The sequence below is a fragment of the Lagopus leucura genome, unplaced genomic scaffold, assembly GCF_019238085.1.
Source record: "Lagopus leucura isolate 7727_CA_CO unplaced genomic scaffold, USGS_WTPT01 Super-Scaffold_760, whole genome shotgun sequence".
NCBI lineage: Eukaryota > Metazoa > Chordata > Aves > Galliformes > Phasianidae > Lagopus > Lagopus leucura.
This window is the reverse complement of record NW_024962257.1, coordinates 12,477,810-12,500,670: the sequence shown is the minus strand read 5'-3', so window position 1 is coordinate 12,500,670 and position 22,861 is coordinate 12,477,810. Positions and strand designations below refer to the sequence as shown.

Genomic DNA, 22,861 nt, shown 5'->3' with positions numbered 1-22,861 from the left:
CGCTCCCGGCCCCGAAGGATCCGACGCGGAGGAGCTCCTCGGGAGGGACCGACAACATGGCTTCCCCGCCGCACCAGCAGCTGCTGCATCACCACAGCACCGAGGTGAGCTGCGACTCCAGCGGGGACAGCAACAGCGTGACGGTGAGGATCAACCCGCGGCAGCAGCAGGGCTGCGCCTCGGCCAAGCGCTGCAAGTACAGCATCTCGTCCAGCTGCAGCTCCGGGGAGTCGGGGGGCGCCCGGCGGGCGGGCGGAGGCGGCGGGCCCGGCCCGCGCCGGCAGAAGAAACTGCCGCAGCTATTCGAGAGAGCCTCGTCCCGGTGGTGGGACCCCAAGTTCGACTCCACCAACCTGGAGGAGGCGTGCATGGAGCGCTGCTTCCCGCAGACCCAGCGCCGCTTCCGCTACGCCCTCTTCTACATCGGCGTGGCCTGCCTGCTCTGGGGCATCTACTTCGGCGTGCACATGAGGGAGAAGCGGATGGTGTTCATGGTGCCGGCCCTGTGCTTCCTCTTGGTGTGCCTGGCCTTCTTTGCCTTCACGTTCACCAAGGCCTACGCCCGTCGTTACGTGTGGACTTCGCTGACGCTCACGCTCCTGGTGTTCGCCCTGACGCTGGCCCCGCAGTTCCAGGCCCTGGATCCCCTGTCGGGGAGCGGTGATGTGTCCAACCGGACGGCCCCGGCCGCTCCCGCAGACACCTGCCTGTCGCAGGTGGGCAGCTTCTCCATGTGTGTTGAAGTGCTCCTGTTGCTCTACACGGTGATGCACTTACCCCTGTATCTGAGCTTGTTTCTGGGGCTGTCCTACTCGGTCCTCTTTGAGACCTTTGGGTATCGCTTCCGCGATGAGAACTGCTTCACGCCGCTCGGAGGCGGCGTGGTTTACTGGGAGCTGTTGAGCAAAGCCTTCCTTCACATCTGCATCCACGCCATCGGCATTCATTTATTTATCATGTCCGAAGTCAGGTCCAGAAGCACGTTCCTGAAGGTGGGGCAGTCCATCATGCACGGGAAAGACTTGGAAGTGGAAAAAGCCCTGAAAGAGAGGATGATTCACTCTGTTATGCCCAGAATAATAGCAGATGACTTAATGAAACAGGGCGATGATGAGAGCGAGAACTCCATCAAACGTCATTCCACCTCGAGCCCCAAGAACAGAAAGAAGAAGCCCTCCATCCAGAAAACCCCCATAATATTCCGGCCTTTTAAAATGCAGCAGATAGAGCAGGTGAGCATTCTGTTCGCAGACATTGTTGGCTTCACTAAGATGAGCGCCAATAAATCTGCCCACGCTCTGGTGGGGCTCCTCAACGACCTCTTTGGGCGCTTCGACCGCCTGTGCGAGGACACTAAGTGTGAGAAGATCAGCACGCTGGGGGACTGCTATTACTGCGTGGCCGGCTGCCCGGAGCCACGGGCCGACCATGCTTACTGCTGCATCGAGATGGGCTTGGGCATGATCAAAGCCATTGAGCAGTTTTGCCAGGAGAAAAAAGAAATGGTCAACATGAGAGTCGGCGTCCACACCGGGACGGTGCTGTGCGGCATCCTGGGAATGAGGAGGTTCAAGTTCGACGTGTGGTCCAACGACGTCAACCTGGCCAATCTGATGGAGCAGCTGGGGGTGGCTGGGAAAGTCCATATTTCGGAAGCTACTGCAAAATATCTGGATGACCGTTATGAAATGGAGGATGGCAAAGTGACGGAGCGGGTCGGTCAGAGTGTGGTGGCCGACCAGTTAAAAGGTACGTGCTGTTGTTTTGTACTCGGCTCTTGTTTTTCCTTTTACAAGGGAATATATTTTCCCCAGTGCGTGCTTTGGGCTTGTTGACTTGCACATTGAACGTGCTGTACGCGTATGTCGGCGTGCTGGGGATCAGCAGTGCTGAAGGAGTTTTGGAGAGAAGGATGTGGTGATGAGGCGCGTGAAGGAGCTCATGCCTTTTTTTGGGGAGTACTCAAAGCACTCTTTGACTTCAAAACTCCTTTAAACTACTTGTGAGCATGTAGCATTGTAGGGAGGAGAAGGTGAACGCGCTTGCTGTCTGCAAGAGGTTTTTGTTGTGCTGTTGTGTCATCCTTCAGTGCAGTAAATAAACTTGTTAATTGACTTCATGTGCCATACATACAGCATATGTGTTTGGTGAAATTATGTGCATCTGTGAAAAGTTTGTTGGCACCGAAAGAGTTGGGACTGCGGAGGCACTTGGGAAAGCTGACAGCTGGATTCGCAGAACGCAGCGAGCGCTGCGAGTTTGGCAGTTTGATAGCGAGTTGTTACGGCTCAGAGTGACGCTGGAAAAAGTTAGTGGGGTGGCTCAGCGTGCTGGCAGATGCTGTGCTGTCTGCAGCTCCGAATGAAACTGCAGATTGGTGATTTGGACAAGAAGCTGGGGATCACTTGGCTTCTCGTACGGCTGGAGTGAGGGAGCTGGTGATCACTTCTCTGCAGAGCACTGGCTTTCCAATGAAACTCCCGGCAGAGCTTGTGGCACAGAGCTGCACACGCTGGCCCAGCTCCCTCTGGAGCTACCTGCCCCCATGGCCGTGCTGCTGGCTCACAGGGGTGTTTGTCCCCGGTCATAGAAAAGTGAAAACGAGCACGGAATCTCGTTAGAATCTTGTGTAGCAAGCCCTTAAACAGGGCATGAGTTTGTTTGTTCTGTTTATAAATGTACACCCTTCTATAGGGAAAGAATGGAAAATGGCGTGGAAGGAACCAAAGGAGTTGCAGGAGAACGTTGTGGGTGGGGGAGGGAGAGGTTTGGGGCCGTAAGTACGGGACGAGGCCAAAGTGGCTGCAGAAAGGTCAGCAAATGAGGACGGGCAGAGCGCCGGGAGCGACGGCAGCGCTCGCCTGGCAGGTGCTGCTGGGGGTGTGACACAGAGACTTATTTTTGGGGAACGAGCTGTGTGCATGCAGCACCAGCACGAAATGAGGCTCGTGGGGAGGACAAACATCCACACGGATGCTGGCGGCTGGGAGCCGTGGAGCCGCAGCAGATGTGTGCGCTGGGGTTGAGCTTTCTGTTTGACTTCTAAAAATACGGATTTCTTTGAAATGGGTCGACGCCGATGCGTACGTGTGAAGTGTGCTTTGGAGAAAAAAGGCTCAGCTGTGATCTCTCAGTTAGCCCAAGCTGAATTTTGCCTTTCTGGCGAAAAAAAGAATAGCATCAACAACAGATTTCTGTACTGATTGTAGAGAAACAACCCTGCGGTGTTTAAACTCTTCTTTTCCTTCTTCCATATGACTTTATGGCTAGATGCAGTGAAGGGCTGGCAGCAAGTGAAATTAAGTGTTTTTGCTAAATTTATAGCTGTGCTCAATGTCATTCATCACAGTGACGTGAATGGACTTGTGGAGACTGATGGTACTGCTCTGAAATACTTGCGTGCATTTGCCCGTGTTTTCTAGGAGACCACAAGAGCACTGCGTAGAGGAGTGGTACCCTGTGCCAGCTCTGCTGCTTCTTGATCCTTCTCAGACTTCAGTTCTTGGTTGGGTTTCCTGCGAGCAGGCTGCTATCCCTGCAGCATGCTGATGCAGCTCAGGCAGCTCCGTTGCCTTACTGTTTTCCCTGAGCATTAGTTGATAGCAGCAGCAGAACAGAGGAAGTTTGTTGTGGTTAATTATGTCATGTGTCTTATTCTTTTCAAGTATCAAAGTGCTGCAGAGATAACAGGCATAAGCTTTATTTCCCTACCAACACTTCACTTCTCAGCTTCCTTTCAACCTTTGGTATCTTAATGATATCCTATTTTTTATGTCGTGTGCCTGGTGAATTATCTCTTAATTGCCTGTGCTGCCGTTGCTGCTAGCTGAAGCTGAGCCAGCATTGCCAAGCCAGCTCTTCCTCAGCAGCGTGGGGTGCTGAGGGCTCAGGACTCATGCTGATGTGAGCTCTGCCCTGGGTTTTGGGACATGGTACAGCAGTTGCAGAGGTGCCTGAGTCATCCTCCTGCTGCCCTGCCTGTGTTTGGGAGGATGCAGGACATAACTCAGTTTCTCTTTCTTCATGTTGCTTTGAGGGTCATCAGAGTTTCTAGGTTGAAATTATGTTTTCTTCCCCCTTTGGCTGATAAATGATAGGATGCTTCCATGCCTTCTTATTCCGAGCAGCAGGGCTTCTTGCCCCACCAAACTTGCAAGGACAAACAGCCACTGACGGCCTTGCAGCGCTTGCCCATTTCTGTCTGCTGTCACTGTGAGATTGCTCAGCCCTTCTGTCCACACTGCACCTCGTCCCCATGGAGGTGATGGAGGCACAGGGGAGCAGTGTTGCTGTGATGTCTTCTATGGATAAACCCCAGAGTCCACTTTGTGTCTTTTGCTGTAGCATTTCAGACAATTTGCATTTTCTGTTTTCTAGCTAAGCTTCCCAGCAAATAGATTTATTGAGGGCTATGAGAGATAGCAAGAGTCACATAATACATGAGACGATGACATTAACGTGTCCCTTCTGGGCTCCTCTGTGGAGTCAGAGATCTCCTTTCAGGATATAAAAAGTCCTTATGGAAATGTTGTTGTTGTGCTCTTTGTTGCTCCATTTCTTCTCGTCTGTTTGCATTTCTCCCTCTTGCTGCTCAGGAGGTCACGCTCACTGTTTGCCAGCCAGCCGCATTCCCAGAAATACCAGGGTCACCGGCGTCCGGTTTTGAGCACTCAAAATGCATGAGCATCTTGGGGAAGAATGCTGGCTCTGTTTATGGAGCATCGTGTGACAGAGCCGTGGTTCCATTTGGGAGGTGTGTGTGTGCTGTTAGCCTGGTGCAAGTCACTGTTGTCGAAGTTCCCCCCACATTCATGGCTGTTGGCCACTAGGCAGCTCCTTGCTCAGGCTGTCTCAAGCTGAGCAGCCAGCTTGTCATTTTTACACCATCTGAGCTATTCGCTGCTGTTATTGAGGCAGGAGTTCGTGGAATCATTGTAGAATCATGGAACGGTTTGGGTTGGAAGGGACCTTTAAGGTCATGTAGCTCCAAGCCCCCTGCTGTAGGGATCTAGGTGGTTGAATTTCCTCAGAATATTGCCTGATAGGACGAAGGGGCTTCTTCTGAAAGTAAACGTGGTTGGTTTTGTTTGTGTATTGGTGCTTATCACCTTCAGTGCCAGGCAGAGAGACGTGGAAAGACGAACTTCTCCCAGTGCTGAAGGATGTTTGCTGGGTGGCTCTTCAACCAACACCAAGTGGAAAAATACATCTGTCTTGAGAGGACTCACCCCTAAGCTGGTTTGTTATTTAGGGGAAACTCATCTGTTGGCTTTTGAGGCTCTGAGTTCTAATCGCCGATTTCCAACTGCAGGCAGTGAAAAGCCATGTGTAAGCCCTGTCCTTGCATGGGACACAGCCTGGCTCTGTGATGGTGTCTGCAGAGGTTTTCTACTCTGATTCTTGGGCTGCCTGAAATATCGTTGTTGACATGCAGACTGGTGCGCTGCAGCTCACAAGCCTGAACTCCCTGCTCTCTATGTACTCCATTCAGTCATCAGAGGCATGTGAGGGACTGTTGGAATGGAAGAGAACTTTCTATTCTTTAAGTGAAACCCTTCATATTGAGGGTTATCAGGGGGAAAGATTGACGGAAAAGACAAAACACAGCGAAAGACACATAATTTATGTTCATCTCCTGTCATGACGGATGTGTGATTTGAATAGATTATTTTAAACTCCTTCCCCCCCCACCCCCCCCCTCCAGTTGTTTCACAATATGAGCTTCGCTTTTCCCTCTGGCAGGTGGAAGATGTAAGAACTTCCTTCCACAGCTTTAAAGCACCACTTCCATTGGGATTTCTGGCTCTGTAGGTTGCTGTAGAGTGTCAATTTGGTGAATTAGAGCTGTTCTCCCCGCTCTGCAGTGTGTGGCTCTCTGTGCCTCCATCCCTGCTGGCTCTGTAAGGAGAGACAGCGACTCCTGCTTCCGTTGCAGCTGACACTTGAAAATTCCCCGCTATTTTTAGACCATTTTTGATCTCACTTCTGTCCTTCAAAAAGAAGAAAAATAACAATAATCCCAGCCTTTAAATGTTGAACATCCAGCGGGAGCTGCTGCTGTGGGGCCGGCTCATCAGCACTGCCACATTAACACTGTAGTGGACTCTGACCTACCTGCCGTGGGGCAGCCCTGCAGGAGTCGGTTGGAACTTGCCTTGAGGCTGTGCAGGGTGTGCAAGTGCAGCTGCTTGCCGTAGGACTGCTGAGCCAAGAGCCTCTGTGCTGCCTTCAACCCAGGCTGACAGCGCTGAACACATTTTCTCTTTCCTTCTTTCCAAAAATGTTTTAGCCTTGCACTGCTCAGTCTCCCAGTATGAGGCTGTAGGGAAAGACAAGTTTCTTGGTTCCAATATGTTCCAGCTGTTTTCATTAGGCAAGCATCCCTCGGGTTCAAAGTGCTCCTTCAAACTTCTAGGTTTGTATTTGCTCCAATAACTTAGGTGGGAATTCTTTGCAAACCATTTAAACACCCCTAAATATGTGCTACAAATCTGACAGTGCTTCTCGTTCCTTGTGTTGCACTGCTGAATTGGTTGTCTTCAACTACTGCTGAATCTGTTGTCTTCAGCTTGCTCGATACATTTGGAGATCACGTTATGGGCATGAAATAGCAATAGCACTGCTGTGAGAAAAATCCTCCAAATTGGAGCAGGGAAGAGGAACTGGCAGGGATGTCAAGTCTGCTGAAGAGGTAATGGGACCTTATGCTTTCAGAACAGGAAAAAGGAGGAGAGAAGGAAAGGAAAACCAGTTAATAATCAATACCATCTGTAGTGGAAATGCTAAGTCATGGCCTGAAGCAGTGATTGAGCACCTGGGGGGAAGGCAGGGCCAGCCCAGGGGAGCTCAGGTGCATGCAATGTATTGAGTGACTGGAAGGGCTGGGGCCAGGATCCACCCCTTTCCAGCCCTCATTTAAAGGTTGGCAGTGGAAGCGAGGGTGTTTGCTGGAGATCCCTGCCTACCTGAGGTTTTCCAAGGGTAAGCTGACTGTTTCCTTTTGTGTCTGTGCTCACAGCTGCTGCACTTGGGCTTATCCTGACTTGCTGTAGTCTAGGGCTTTGCTACCCCTCTGCATAATGCTTATTCCTAATGCATGGAATAGAATTAGCTGTTCTTTGTATGCTATGTTAGGTATATTAGCTCCCTTCTAGTTTTTGTGTAGCTGTTCCTGAGTCCAATTGTTGCAGTTATTTATTTGAATTGCTGTTTAATGGCCACGTGAGGTCCGTCCCACGAGGTACGAGGCATCTTTATCCTCTGACCGACTTGGATGGGACTGCAGCAGATAGATCTGGAAGTGCTGTGCCACAGCCAGTGTTATGGACAGGATGTCATGAGGAAATGCTGCTGCAAGGGCATGACTGCAGGGAGACCGGGTGTGCTGTTAGCTCTGAATATCCGCTGTTTGGACAACGGGAGCTGTGCAGGAGGGGAGTGCTTCTAGGTAGTCAGTGCTTGGGCTGCAGCAGCAGAAAGAGTGGCCACAGCTTCCAGGAGGGGGAACCTTGCTAAGAGACGTCCTGCTAGCAGCTCTCAGGCCTTGGCCTGGGACTTTGGTGGCTTTTCCCATCTATCGCTAGGCTTTAGAACTTGGTTCTTACTTAATAACGTTATGTAAAAGGCTTTTACTTGTTTTGCTTTCAGTCTGACTGTCGTCGTCTTGGGGCTAACATCACTCCTATGATACATTATGAAACAGATTTTATCACGTATGTACATGTAGGATACTAATGAGACAATATGAATAATATTTGATGTTTGACTTGCTGCTTGGCACCAACTGGAAGCAGAGAGCTTTCTTAAAAATACCACACGAGGATGAGAAAATGTATTAATAGTCGTTTCATAATCCCAGTGAAGCATTTAAGAGGAGCACCCACCACGCCTCAGCCCGGTTTCTGGAATCCGTAGTGATGGCTAATTGAATTTTTCTGCTGAGGATGTGAAGCGAACGTGTACGTCTGTGGTTATGAAACATCACAGTGCTGGAATTTGCCGTGGGCACAGAGCTGTAAACAGAAGGCCTGGAGTTGCTGCTGAAGTCACATGCACCCACCTCTGCGGGAAGCTTTGCTCACGCTTTGGTGTTCCATGGTAGCGTTTCCCAAAGGAGTTCAAAATCTTGATGGTGTGAAATGGCTGTGAGTTGTGGATGGTGTTTCAGTATGTGCACCCTGAGGGTGTTTCTGAAAATGCTCTGTGAGCTGAACCTCACATCTGGATCCATCCAGGGAGGTTTGGGTGCCCGTGGCCTCAGTGCTTTCCAGAAGTCGTGGTGGGAATCCTTGTCTGGAGAGCTGTTTTGTTACACAGAGGAGGCTTCCCTTCTGCTGCTTGCTGTCTGAAAACCTTGAAGTCTCATTCCACAGGCTGCGTGTGACCTCCAAACCAAAGCAAACAGGAATGTGTCATCTAGAAATCCTGCCTGGTGAAATGATGGTGCAAAGCATGTCTGCCTTCTTTATTGTTTTTCACGAAAGAGCAAAAACAACCAAAAGGCAACATTCAGTTCTGCTCTTCACATACGTACACTAACACATCCATGTGTTTATGCTGGTTTGCCAGGAATCTCTCCAGTTTTGGTTTCAGTTTCTGTGATAGCTTGGCACCCCATGGCTTCTTCTCTCCCATCTGAAGGCTTTATGTTGCTGAATGTCATTGTGGGTGCAAGCACTGTCCCTGTTGTCCACCTCAATAGTCAGATTGTCAGCCTGCTGCCTGGGGGTCTGTCTGTCTGCTGAAGAAAAAATACAGCAGCATTTTGTTTGGGGTCTTTGATTATATTCCCTGTTTTGTGTGGTTGTAAGGTTGGTTTTCTTTGGCTGTTTGTCTTTTTTGTTTTTGATGGAGGCATAGGAAGGTCAATACAAACATTTTTGTGGTAGATGGGTATTTTTTGGAAGAGAAGCTTTTTGTTGCTGAGATTTCCTTTAGGAAAAGCCTGGATTAAGCAAGTGGCCTTTGAACTTTGTGGCTGGACCTCCTCCACCCTGCTGAGCTCCAAGTTTGGCTGGCAGTTGTAGGTCCATGGAGTTGATGCCTTGAAGCTTCTGACCTGGCTGGGACCTTGTAGAGATCTCCTGTGCTCAAGGTGTCACGGGAGATGTTTCCGTATCTGAGGTTTCAAGAGGTGACAGAGCTGGAAATTGTTTTAAAATGTAGAAGTAAGGTATTTCAGGTTTGGGTATATTTGCTTGTTAGGCTTCCGCGCTTCATGTCCTTCTGTTCAGTACTGTATGTATAAGCATTTTAGTGAACTGTGTTGTATTTGTATTTGGGGACTGAACTTGAGGGCTCTGATTTGACTTCTATGAACCTAATATTGGATGGAGTACAAAGCAGTTTGTTACAATACAGGCAGTGCAGCACTGCACAGGCTGCCCAGAGAGGCAGTGATGTGAAATCCCTGCAGACCCCCATGGTGGGGCTGGGTGGACTGCGAGCACTGATGGAGCTGTGGGTGTCCCTGTTCATGCAAGGGGTGGGACAAGATGACTGTTAGGGTCCCTTCCAACTCAAACCATGCTGTGACAGTGGTATGAATGTCAGCTGTACATGGCTATGAGGACGTACAGCTTGAGATTGAGTGAGCTAGGGCTGCAGCAGAGGCCGTGCAGTGCTGGGCTGTGCTGATGGCACGTTGTTTCTGACCCCTTTGCAGTAAGGCATCTGGTAATTCTCTCTCTGCACTGCTGCTCTGACTGGTAGAGGAGGCAGTGGCTTTTACCATGTTGTGTATATTGAAGAAAACCCCCTTCTAGACCCCGTATTTCAGGCTTTCTTGAAAGAAAATGACTCAATGTATGTATAATGTTGATACTTTTATAGCTGAACCATAACAAACAGAGGATGAAATGTTACTCTAGAATTTCCCCTTTCTCTTGTCAGGGGATACAAATCAGCTGCAGAAGCAGGGTGCACGACCTGGGAATTCTGCTGTGCACTGTGTTGCTGCTGGGGGTGGGAGGGGATGCCCTGGTGAGACTGGGGCATGGCCTTGCTTTGGGAGCTGCCTGGAGGTTCTCCATGCTTCCTTCCCCATCTGCAGCTTTGCAGCCCAGCCCTGGAAAACAGCTGCCAGCCCTTCATTGCAGTGGGTTAGTTTCTGATGTGCCTGCTCAATAATTTGCCTGTGGAGGAATGCAAGCTGTCATCGAACCCCAGCTGCAGCCAGGGCTTGGTTGGTTGTGCTTTGTGCAGCTCCTTCCTGCTCCAGCAAAGCTGCTGCAGCACTTTGCTTCAGTGCCCCTGGTGCACTGCTATGTCACTTATTGGTGGGATGCTGACCAGATGCAGCCCAAAAGTGTCACGGCAAAATGCCACGTGCCCAAACCACAATTCCTGCCTTGCAGTCTGCACTGCAGCTCTCACAGCAGGTTCAAATCCCATTGGTACTACAGTAGGTGCACACATCCCAAATGTGTTTGGAGTGGAGGAGACCGTGTGCCAGGCAGGAGCTCAGGGCCAGCTGGGAACTGTGCAGGAAGTGAGCTGCATGCTGTGCCCTGTTCTGCCTGCCCCTTGCTATGGTAGCAGTGATGCCTGACTCTTTCTACAGCACTCTGCTTGGCACTCAGCTCTGTGCTCATGGTGGGAACCCAGTGTTCCACCTCTGGAAGGGAGAAGTTGCTGTCAGCGCTGTTTTCCAGTGTTTTGTGTTGTTTTTTTTTTTTTCCCTTTAATACAAAAAAGATAATGATTTATCCCTCCTAATGCAGCTTTACAGCAGTTTTGGAAAGGAGAGGACTTTTAAATGACATTTATTTGGGAGGAAGGAAGTGATTCTTTAATGGCCTAACATTTTCTGCTGCGTTTGGGGCGATTCGCGACATTTCCTGGAACAGAACTGAGCGTTTTGGATGCTGGGGACAGAAAGAGCAAACTGCAGCAATGCAGCTGAGATGCTTTCTGCTGCTCTTTCAGCATCCTCTCCCCCAAGGTACATCCCGAGACCTTTAAAACTCAGCAGAGCCTCCACTTGACCCATGCGTGGACTGACCGGTCAGTCTATTTACCCTGCTTGTATTGAGCTGTTTTGGATGCAGGTTCTGCTCAGCGTGGGGTGGTGCTGCTCCTGCAGTCCATGTCGAGGTGCTGGGGGTCCTCCTGGGAGCATTTCCCTTCTGATGCCTGGTCACTCCCTGTCTTTCCCAGGCAGCTGCTGTGTGCTCTGGGGAAGGACTCTGCTCCGGTCCATCGCCTCCCCCCACCTGACAGCAGTTGGAAGGAGTTATTTTCAGGCTGGAACGTGGACCTTGGAGGAGCACCAGGCTCCTTTGTAAACAAACCCAGCAGTTCCCCCACTATTGCAAATGACTTCGTACTTCTATTTACATCTCATTGCAGCCGATCTGATGGGAGTGCTGCAGTTTATTTCCTCCTTTTAATGTACTTTCGTGTTCTTTACTCTTTGTTTGCTACTAATTCAAAAGGCTAAATTGCTGGGGTTGGGGGCAGGGGCTCAGTGTGAGCCCTAGCAGCATCTCAGTGCCATTTGCTGATGGCAGATATGTTGTGACATGGAGAAGGTAGGATTTTTGGTATTATAATATAAACCATTATAATGGCTTTTTGCTCTAGAAATAAGAGCAACATTACTTTCAACCCATTTCTCACATGCTTCCCAAGGCCCCATAGCACCGTGGCAGCTTCTCTGAAAATATTGCGGCTTGTTTAGATAAATGCTCACTGTTTGTTTTCTTTGTTCTCCTGCAACCAAAGATAAGCCCCGTAGGCATTACAGCAGCAAAATATGTTAACGGGACGGAAGCTGTGAAGGGGAAATAGTTATCCTAAGTTTTCTTTTTATCTGTAATTACCCATTAGATTTTATCTTGGGGGATGCAGCGAGGAGCCCTGTGCTGCCATAGGTGATGGGGGGAGGTGGAGAAAGGTGAGTCGGAGGGATGCTGAGATCTGCGGTCAGCCAACCAGGACTGCTTCAGGGGGTTCTTGTGTAGTCCTCAGTGTCATTTTTGGAGGTGCTTTGGGTGCAAAGCCCAAAAACCCAGGAGCAGGGAAAGCCGATCTCTCTGACCTTATGTCAATGTTGGTGTCGCGAAACATTCTCAAATATTTTCTCTTCTCATTTTTATTTTATCGTTATCTGGTGGTGTGATTGTATAGGCTTGCTCACTGATAAGCAGATAAGTATGGTAAGTGCTCACAGCAAAGATTAAGAGAATAAACTTGATTGAGACAGAGTTGGCAAGTGGTGGAAACTGTGTGTGTGTGTATAGGAGAGTGTTCTCCAGGGTTGATGAGCCTAAGGATTTTGCTGGCAATAGCTTAGATGTAACGCCTCTGAGCTGTGGGGATGAACATCAGCTATCTGAGCTACCATTATGTCGGCCGTTCTTTCATTGCAGGGAAGTGAAACAAAAATAGCTTAAAAACCCACTTGCTTAATTTTTGGTTCCCTTCAGTTTTCTCATTAAGCTACACAAGGGCACGTTTCACACTTAGAGCTGCAGTGTGTGCTTGCATCCAGTTTCCTCAGTGTATTTATTTTTGAGTTTGGAACTTGGGTCTTTTCTTTGGTTTTGTTCCACCTCTAATGTAGCAGTGCCACATCTAATCATTTAAATTTCTATTGCAAACCTTGTTGCACTTCAAACATTTTGTGTTGCACTGAACTCTCACAAGTCCTGATCTTACGTTTGCTGTCCCTGGCGTTTCAGTTGGGAGCCCATGAAAGCTCTGCCCTACCACACTTGGATCTACCTGCAGGTTGTGAACTCCCAAGTTTCTAACTCGCTTGGGAGGAAAAAGCAAACTCTAATTAGTTTTGCTCACCTCATTGGTGCTGTTTTGCTAGAAAGCAAGCTGTGCTGGGTGTGTTGCAGCCTTCTTGGGCACTGTCTCGCAGTTGCTGCTGCTCTCCTTGCTTGCACTCATCGGTTGTGTTGTTTTCCCCTTTGCCCCCTCTCCTCTCATTAATGGAGCATCTACTCATGTTAAATTAAGCAAACAAAAGGGAAAATGCATGCATACAAGAGGCTGGTTCTTTTAACAAACACTGCGTGAGCAGAGGTTCTGCCTCGAGTTTGCCTTCTTGCAAAACTTCAACTTGTGCTGTTTGTTGCAGGGATGGTGGGCACTGTGAGTGAGGAGGTGCAGTGTGTGAGCTCTGTGTTGGTGATGCAATGCAGGTGGTGCTCAGCGGCTGCCTGGATTTTGGCCTCCCTTCTTCAAGTGGATTAGGATTGTGGGATTACTTCTGCTTTCCAATTGCCAGTTGGAAAAAGTGTTTTAGCTTTAATAAAGCCTTAGAAACTATTTCCTTGCACGCCTCCAGCATCTTCACTTTCCCCATGCCTTTTTCCCTTCCTTCCAGCCCTTCCTTCCAGGTTTCCGCTCTGAGGCTGGAGATGGAAGGCACAAAAAGGGCCGGTGCAGTGCCTGGGATGGCTGGAGGAGCGAGTGAGGTAATGGGAGCAGGCAGCTGGAAGGGGAATGGAAGCCATGCAGATGGCCATTCCCTCCTTGCAATGCTGCAGCCGCTCCATGCTTCAGGATGGGAGAGCTGAGGAATGAGCTGGAAGTTTGATCGGAAAGGGTCACAGTCATCCTTTTGATTTTATATGGGAGATGATCTGGAGCGTAACACAATCTGTGTTTTGATGGATTGACAGTGAATCTCAGGGCTCTTCGTTCTCTAAAATCTACTTCAGATGGTTTTAATAGCAGGAAAATTTAAAGATGTGATTATCAGTGGCAAAAGGAGCGGTGAGGATAGCTGTTCCTTCTTGGGAAGGAGCTGGCTCCATTTTGCTCAGAGGCATCTGTAGACCTTTTCTAGCCTAGCAGATTTGTTTTACCTCTAGACTTAGGGGATCTGCAGTGAGCAAAACAATAAAGAAGAAGCGTGATATCCAGCCTGGAGCATCTCTTCTGTACTTTGCAGCAAGTGAGGAATGGGAAAGGAACAAGAGGAATGGCGATGGGCATCCCCATCATCTGCCAGGGCCTTGAGGCTGTGCCTGTGCCCACAACAGCACTCAGCTCTGGGACTGCAAAAGGAAACAATTTCATGTTGAAATACGGCTGCCAAGCAGGCTGCTTTCTGGGAAGAATGTCCAGTAACTGCCAGTACAGCCCTGGGATGTGGTATGGTTAAAAGTGCAAACATTTCCTTGCCCTAACCAGGGTCATCCTTTCCAGGGCCGTCGGGCAGCAGGGTGGGACTCAGCCAGCCCACGGGTGGGCACCGTGCAGAGCTGTAAGGCCCAGGCAGAGGTTGAAAGTTCAAAATAGTTCTGGTTTCTTTAAATAATCTCTTGCTTTATCACGCGGAAGAGGGTAAACAAATCTATTATTGAAAAAAAAGGTTCATCTCTGCAGTAGAAATCTATTTTAGATAAAAAGTAGCAAAGATTTTTTTTTTTTCTTCGTAGTTTACCTTGGGAGTTGTTTTACAGTAATGCTGTTGCCTTATTGCTGAGAGAATTTTAAGTACATATAAGCTCTTTAAATGATGCAAGAAAGCGATCTGTTGGCATATAATGCAAACTGAGTGAGTGGAAAAGTAAATATTTAAGGCTGACATATCGAAGTATAAATAGTGGTCACTGTGTGTAATGTCTTAATTGTAAAAATATTTCTCGAGCCCTGCTGGTAGGCACCGTGGCCAGTCCGAGAGCAGCACTGTGAGCAGCTGCACCGATATTTTGGGAAGCCTGGGATGGCTGCCATCTGCTGTGCCAGCGCTGGGCACGCGGCCCCAAGGCCCAGGGAGCGGGCAGGGAGCTGGTAGCCCTAGGAGCGTGTCACTGCCCTGCGTTGGGCTTGGGCTGGCTGCCTGGTCCCATGGAGGAAAGTCGTTCCTGGGTGTTGAGTCAGAGGGCCTGAGTGGGACTGCGGGGTCTGTTGCCCTCGGGGTGCTGGGCTGCCTGCCCTGTGCTGGGAGCTGATATTGCTGGTCGTGGGCATCCCACTGGGCCGGGGCTTGGCTCTGCTGGCTCTTTGGAGGCTGATCTTTGCTGCTTATGCTGTGCAGGGTAAGAATGTTGCACCTGGAGCAGTTTAGCACCCACTGTGGGCCTAGCGTGGAACTTGCTGTGCTCCGCCGTTTCGTGGGCCAACGGTGGCCATGGTGCGATGGCCAGCGTGCCTGCAGGAGGGGACATGGGGCAGTGAGAGGGACACGGGGTGCGGGGGGACGTGAGCTGGGGGTGGATGTGGCTGTGCCTCCACGTGGGCCCCCGGTGGTGCTGAGGCCCTGCAGCAGCTGCGCTGCTCCTAGCTGAAATCTGGCCCAGATGGAGCCAACCTGACATTTGAACTTCATGCTCAGCGTGCTCTGCTTTAGAAATGGTGTTACGGCGTCCTTCTGTTGAGCAGTTATCTTGGTCGCAGGTAATGCTCATCTGATTCCAGTGATGGCTGCGGCTAAGTCTGCTCTGCAGAGTTCATTTTATAGGTGGAAAAAAAAGGTTGGCTGAAAGTTGTGTGGAAGGGACAATGTGAGAGACCTTCCTGCTAAATTTCAGCTTCTCCAGCTTGTAGATCAATTTTTGAAATGCAGGAGTTCAGTCCTGAACTGCAGGTGCAGAAAAGGAAAGCGCCAAAGCCATGGGAGCCTCTTGTGCTGAGCTGAGCGTCTGCAGCAGAACCTGAGGGTAAAGTGCTCCAGGGTTGTCTTCATCATTGCTCAAAGGCATTCAGGGAAACCCTGCTGTACATTCAGCAATAAGGGCTTGTTCTGCCAGTGCCGCTGCAGTCTTGGTGGTGCCGAGGTTTTTTTTGTATTATCCTGATATAAATAACGTATTTAGCAGATTCTTATTCTGTATGTTAGTTTCTAGCTCATGTATAGATGTATGTTGATGTCTAAATGTAGTTAACATTAATATATAGTATTGCATTATATACATTAATTCATACAACACAATGTATGATGTATGTAAAGTGTATTATCTGCTACAATTATATAATTATATAATAATACTAATGCCTGAAAGCCTTAATGGAAGTCAAGAATGTTTTCTGAAATTCTCTTCAAACATTAAAAAAAGAAAAAGCCCTCTATCCCTGTGAACTGTGCTTTAAGTAAATAAGGCAGATGCAGCAGAGGTGCATATCAGCCCCTTTGCTTATGGTATTCTTTTTGTCCTAATTTCATCTCTCACAGTCTGTCTGTTTGCAGTGTTTTGAACTACTTGTGTACTTCAGTGCATGTGGCTGCATGGAAATGAACTTTCAAACTCATGTAGATAGCTGCAGCGCATGGGATATCCCATCTTACATCTTATTGCAATAATCAGAAGTCGGTTAGAAATGTTTTCCTGGCAGGATGGATATGGTGCTGTGAGGTCTTTGCAGGCACTTGCTTGGTGCTCATCTCCATTCTCCTTTAGCCCAGTGAATGAGCTTTGTTTGACCACAGCAATGAGCATCCTTCAGATGTGTGACTGGGGAGTGCTGTGCGTAGCACAGAGGTGACTTGCTCATGCTGATTGCTCCCTGGCTGGGACTGTTTCCTCTGAGTATGGCTTAGCACCTTGTGTCAGGGTGAGTTTATCACGATTGTATTTTCTTTTTAACATGCTAGGCTAGTTTGTTGTTAGAGCAAGTGCTAAGGAGGCAGGATGATGGATAACAAAGCAGTGCGTGCTGCTGTTCTGGCACGAGCAGCGGTTGGATGCTGCCCTGAGCATGGAGCTCCCAGCACAGGAGGCACAGCTTCATCTTTGTGAGTAGTTTGCACCTCTGTGTGCAGCAGCGTTAGCTCAGTGTGTGTGTTTTGAGAGCTTTCATACCAACAGGTTTCACAGGTTGCATGTAGTTAATTCTTATCCTGCAACAGTATCTTGAGCAAAAGCTTCATTCTTGCATTCCCCAGCAATGCTATGTGCTTCAGTTTGCATCTTAATTACGTGCGTGTGTCACTTCACAGCAGATGCTCTGTGGAGTAGATCCCTGTAAGTAGATTTGGCATATGCTCTCGTGATAGGTGAGATAGTTTGCATGCTCCCAGAACAGATATTTTCTGCAGCCCGTATTTGCAGTGATGGTAAGCAATGGGCCGCGTGGCCCAGCGCTCCCTGCTGAGCGTGAGCTGCGGCTCTTGGAACAGGTACCCTTGTGATTCAAAAATACCGAGGCCTTTCCAATGGCATTTTTTGTTGTTGTTTTAATACTCCAAAAAAGGGAATGATCAAAGTGCAGTCTGTTCTTTCCTGCCCTTCTAGATATACAAAACAGCTGCAAAGCACAATCAGCTATTGTAGTGATATGTGCCCGAGGTCTATAAATAGATGTAAAGCTTCGGCCTGAACTGCGCTGCTGGGAGGCCAGGGGATTTTTGCCTGGGGTTACTGAACATTCCCTCGCTTGTTTGTGGGTTAGAACCATAATTTCCTAGGCTGCTATATTCCAATTAAACCCGAATTCAGAAAGACTTTAGCGTGAGGTCTTTACATGATTTCACTGTTTGCAGTTTTCTCAATCCCTGATGGTTTTCAACATTTGCTTGTAAAACTCCACGTGCATTACAAATTTCTAAAGGAAAGCCTGTAAAATACAGGGACTAACCATTTAACCAGGGAGTATTGCTGTGATACACACCCTTAGAGGGAAGCTTCTGGAGATATGGTGAATGGCAATCCAAATGCTGTCTCGTTGAGTTGAGGACTGGGTGCTCCTTCAACCTGGAGGTGTGCATGGTAGTGGAGATAAGAGCTTTGCTCTTTTGAACTGGAAAGCAGGCAGCTGCTTCGAGTGCATCCTGCCTGTCTGCAGAGAAAGAGCAGCGAAATCTGCATGGCAGCTTCGGAGCTGTGAGAGCTGTTCCCAGGTTTTTAAGTTTGAATTCATCGTGTTAGCTGGTGTTGGAATGGGTGCTGGGGACTTTTGAGACAGTGAGGGAAGGAAGGTGCTGGGGATAACTTGGGGTTTGTGCAGCCAACGTGCAGCTGAAGCTGCTTTGCACAGAGGTGACCAGGGTTCAGCTGCTCACTGGCTGCCCATGCACTCTGCTCCCAAAAAAACGACTGCTTCGTGTTGCTTTGTAGCAGCACCAGCATGGAGCAATGTTAGCTGTACTGCCCTGCTTTAAATTACTGTGGAGGGAGTGATGAAAATCACTGCTTCGGTGTGTAAAATTGCAGCTCTTCAGGTGTAACCTTTGTGCTATGTACCAGATGAACCAGGTCATCTCAGGTCTGTGTTGTTTCAGCGGCAGGAGTTGAAATCCAGCTCATCGCAGCTTATTGGGAGGGGTTGGAAGGACTTTCTCCATGCAGGCCACTTGCTGAGGGTGTTTCACGACTCCTTTAGTATGTACTGATAATTTCGATGCAGATGGTCTGCATTTTGCATAGAAGTATGAGCCAGAAAGCAGAGTGTGGCAACAATGAGCAGTGGTGTTTCTGTAGCCAGCAGTAACTCCTCGAAGGAAACAGGTGGAAACTGGAACTGAAGATGTTTTATGGCGTGCAGTGCCTATTGCAGCACTCAGTCCCATGGAAGGTGGGATGGCTGTAAGGCCGCCGTGCTGAGTCGCAGAGTGGGGCTAGGCTGTGGTTTCGGTCGGTTTGAGATTTACCCAAACTGAAGGAGTTCCTCTGAGCTGACCTGCTGTGACCTGTCCTTGTATGATCAGGGCATGAAGAGGGCTTTCTAAATATTATATAATGAAAACTAGGAAAATTCCCTTCTTTCTACAGCTTCACCTGCAGGATCCATGAAATCTAACCCAAGCCAGCACACAGCACGTCTTTGAGACTAAGAGAACTTCTCCAGTAATTCCCCATGTGGCAGCTGATTGGCTTCACAGAATGGCACAGGTTACAGCAGCCTCTGGAGCTCGTGGCCCCAAGCCCTGCTCCCAGGGATCTGCTTGGAGCTGCTGCTGCCCTGCCTGGCTGCCTTGGGAATATCTCTGAGGATGGAGATCCCACAGCCTCCCTTGTGCTCCTTTTTTTAGTGCATCGGGCAAAAATAGACCTCGATGTAATTGAGTAGAACCCAGTGTCTTTATTTATTTGCTTTGAGAGCAGCAGCTATTCTGTGTTGTCTGAGACCAGGCTTTTTTCCATCGGATTGTATTTGGTTCCTGGTGCTGCTCTGTCCCTCTGAGCCCCCAGAGCACCCACTGTGTGCAGCCCAGCCTGGCTGGCATGCTGCTGCTTGCACCCTCCCCTGTTTGAGTTGGCACACATTTGCCTGAACTTGCTGTACCCTCCAGGAGATAAAGTGGCAGTCTGAAAGCAACACAGCCTTCCCCTCGAAAGATTCTTTGTTTTTTTTCTGCTACATTTTTTTTTTCCAGGCTTCTTCTGTGCTTGCTGGTTTTTGGCCTCCTGGGGAAAGCACAGCTCCTCTGGGGATGTGCATTGTGCAGCCCCAGCTGAAAGACAAATGCTGTGCCTGTGCCAGGCTGCTGATGGGAGAGCAGGTTTGAAATAATCCATTTCCCTCTGAAGCAAACCACTTCTTATGCTTTTGACGTAGAAGATGAAAAGCACACCTCTGTTCAAAACCAGAGCTTGCTCCTTAAGATTCCGACAGCTTCATAGATTTTAAAAAAAGATTGCATAAGCTTCATGTGAGAAATTCTGTAGCACTGTGTGATTTCCATGTTCTGTATGTCCTTTGGATTCTCCGAACAGGACATCCAGTTGTGTAATGCCTTCAGTGGATGGCTGTGACTCAGTGGATCCCTCCAGTAACTATTAGGAAAGTATTTCCTTTCTCAGCTATAAGCTTATGTGCTCTCGTTCCGGTTTCCCAAGAGAACTCTGGTATGAAATCCCAGTGGCCTGGATCGATGAGAAATTACAATGTCCTTTTTTGGATCCAGCAGCTAATTGGAAAGAAGACATCGAATTACGGGCCAGTGCAAGAAGCTTGCTTTAGGTTGGGTTATGTGCTGTGCAGGAGGATAAAGCCCTTCCTTCTCAAGTCTCATGTTCTGAGAGATGTGAATGGAAGTCTAGGAATTGTCTGCATGGAGGCAAACCAAACCCACCGACCACACACCAGCCTGCAGGGCTCTGCCTGCCCAGTGGGACCCACAGTGTTGGTGGTGGGAGCTCAGCAAACCAGCACCTGAAATTACTGGCTGCATGGTGTGGGTGGGCTTTCCTTGCCCTGTTTGCCATGACTTTGGATTCTGCTGCCAAGAAGGTGGTCAAGATAAGCTCCAGTGGACTGCTCTATTAGCAATGCATGTCTGTATGCTCTGCTTTAGAGTTATTTTCCTGGTGTTTCTAAGGTGTCCTGTGTTGAGAAAAGTCTCTCTCCCCTACATGCTGCCCATGGCAATGAGGTGTATTAGAAATCTCTTTTGTCAAGGTATTTGTCTAGTTTTTAGCTTTCTAATGACTAAACAAGTGTAACAAAGCTGATTAGATTCAGTCATTTACAAAGAGACTCTTCATTATGACATAAAGTTCTTCCATGTTGCTGCTGCTTCATGTTTCTGGCTAAGAATGAAGGATGTGCGAGTGCAGAAGATGGGAAGAAGTGCAGCCTCCCCAGGAGGAGGGGAAATGCCAATCAGCGTGGAAATAACCCTGCAGGCAGAAACGAGGGGAAAGCTGAGAGACAGACTGGTGTGGTTGAGGATTTGGTGGTGGGGATTTGGGACATAAGTCCTGGATAACCTGACACTAACCTGAGCCGTGTGCTCTCTTTAAAGTCACTGTATGAGATCGGTGCCTTTATTGTCACCCTGTCAGTTCTTTAATTGCAGATTCCTGGAAGGAAGACGTGCAAACTGAAAGCAGATTTTAACGCCGTTGGTTTTCCTGTTTTGAAACTTCCCATGCATCTCTGTGAGTTTTGCAGCTGCCTTGTGATATTCCAGTTATGCAGCTGGTTCTAAAACAAGAGATGGGGCTGCTTAGCTTGGGGAGGTGCTGGAAAGTGCCGGCACTCTGTTCTGCAGTGCTCCCTCAGCATCAAATAGTGTATGCAGATGTGAAGGCAAGAAAAGGCATTCCCCTCATTCAAGCAGGCTCAGTGTTTCTTAGATTAGATAACAGGTAATTCTTTTTTGTTTTCAACCCGAAGTTATCAGTTGAACCAAAAAAAAAAAAAGCAGTTCTTTGTGATGAATAAGCTAAAAACCACTGTGATTCATCACGTTTCTCTGAAACCCTGATCCCTACCCTCAGGCAGGGAGCAATCCCGCAGAATGCCTCGGTCTGCATTGAGGAATTTTGTTTTTGAATGCCTGGGTCATGGGGGGGGGGGGGGGGGGTAGGGGATGCTCAGCCTTCCTTGGGCTTCTGTCAGCGTTGCTTTCCTATGTAGGCGTTGCTGGGCTGGGGATGTTGTATTTGTTCCTGTGCTTTCACCTGAGTTTTTAGGTTGGGTGGTTTTTAGCTTCTGTCACAGGTCTGGACAATTAAATGTGCAGTTTCGTATGAAGCTCGCTCTGGAGGCCCAAAGTGAGATCTTTTCCCTGTATCCTCTGCACTTCACATCGAGGTGATGCTGAAACTTCCTAAAAAGCCCCGTTCAGCAAGGAGGGATTTCAGCTGCAGGTACAGCACAGCGCTGGCCCCAGCTGCCAAAACCACGCTCAGGGGCTGATGCACTCGTTTCCAGCTTTTAACAAAATTGTATCAAAATATCTGAACATAGTAAATGCAGTCATTTGAATCTTGGAACAAGCTGACCTTGTAAAATAAGAACAGGAACGTGCTTGAGTGTTGGGAGGCAGGATTAGCATCGAAGTACCTGCTCAGGAATTGTATATATTGCTTATTGAAGGGACTTTGCTTTGTCTATAAATGATTCCTGTATTTCACTGTAAAGCAGAAGAGCTCTGTTTTCACTTGCTTTTACTGTAACATCCCTAAATATGTGCTTCTATCTTTGCAAAACCATGAAGCCCTCAGCAGGTCCCAAAACTAGTCTTGTACACTGGTTTGTATCAGACTGCTCGGGTCAGTTCTAGCACACCGTTATTTGTGCGGGGTTTCTGCAGATCTGAGGTGCCTCTTGACTGGAGCTGGAGACTGGAGCTTTATTCTGGGGAGGGTGTTTGGATCTGTTGGTTAAGGAGGAGTGATGAGCTGCTGGAAAGGCTGATGCCCTGTGTCTGGGAGACTCAACACTCGCTATCTGGCAGCAGTAGCTCCTCAGCAGTGGTTCTCCAATGATTCCATCCTTTGTGCTGTGAATGCTTCATGCTTGGAATGTGCAATCAAACTGAAAACAGAGCTGTGTGGTGATGTGTGCTTACATGGTGGCAGCGCTCCTTTCTTCCCCACCTGACCTGTTTGCCATAACAATGTATAGGAGCTGCACAAAGTACCTCCTGCAGCACTGTTATTTGCATTTTATTTTTCAGTACTGAATTAGTAACCGTTTAAAACCCTGGACCATGTGTAAACAAGCAGTGCACGAGCTATTCATAACAGCTCACCTTGAATCACAAAAGCCTGCCTGTATTGCACAAGGCACGGTGCAGGGGTGGCAGTGTGCCATGCCTGCACCCAGCAGTGCACCATCACTTCCATGGCTCCCATGTCTGTTGCAGCCCACCTGCATGGGGGGCCCTGAAGGCAGCAGGGTTCCTGCAGCAGGCAACCCTGCAGAGGGAACAGATGGGCTTATCTGTGGTCTGCAAACTTATTTCTTTAGATTCAATCCCCTGAGGGTGCTTTTTCTATCTTCCTGAGGCTGACTTTGGATAATCAAATGAACAAACCTTTTCTCAGTGTCACTTGGGTGAATGCACTTTGGTCAAAGTTCGCACTATGTTCTCGTTGTCCAAAGGATGTTTCTGTCTTGTTCTTTCAGGTAAATGCTTGAGGGAATCTTCCTTGAGATACTGAGCAGGAGCAGGCAGGAGGGAGGCAGTGCTCACGATGCTTAGAGCTCTGCAGTGCCTTCCCTGCTG

The 22,861-nt window shown here is 48.7% G+C and overlaps 1 protein-coding gene across 2 annotated transcripts in view; it reads left to right on the top strand.

The window, feature by feature from the left end:
- Positions 1-6: 6 nt before the first annotated feature.
- Positions 7-22,861, top strand: part of ADCY9 (adenylate cyclase 9) — a 58,863-nt gene continuing 36,008 nt past the window's right edge. For both annotated transcript variants that reach the window (XM_042864050.1, XM_042864049.1), the window contains exon 1: positions 7-1,749. In XM_042864050.1, the coding sequence (XP_042719984.1) occupies positions 57-1,749 (1,693 nt within the window). In that variant the 5' untranslated portion in view covers positions 7-56. The remainder of the gene's footprint in view (positions 1,750-22,861) is intronic.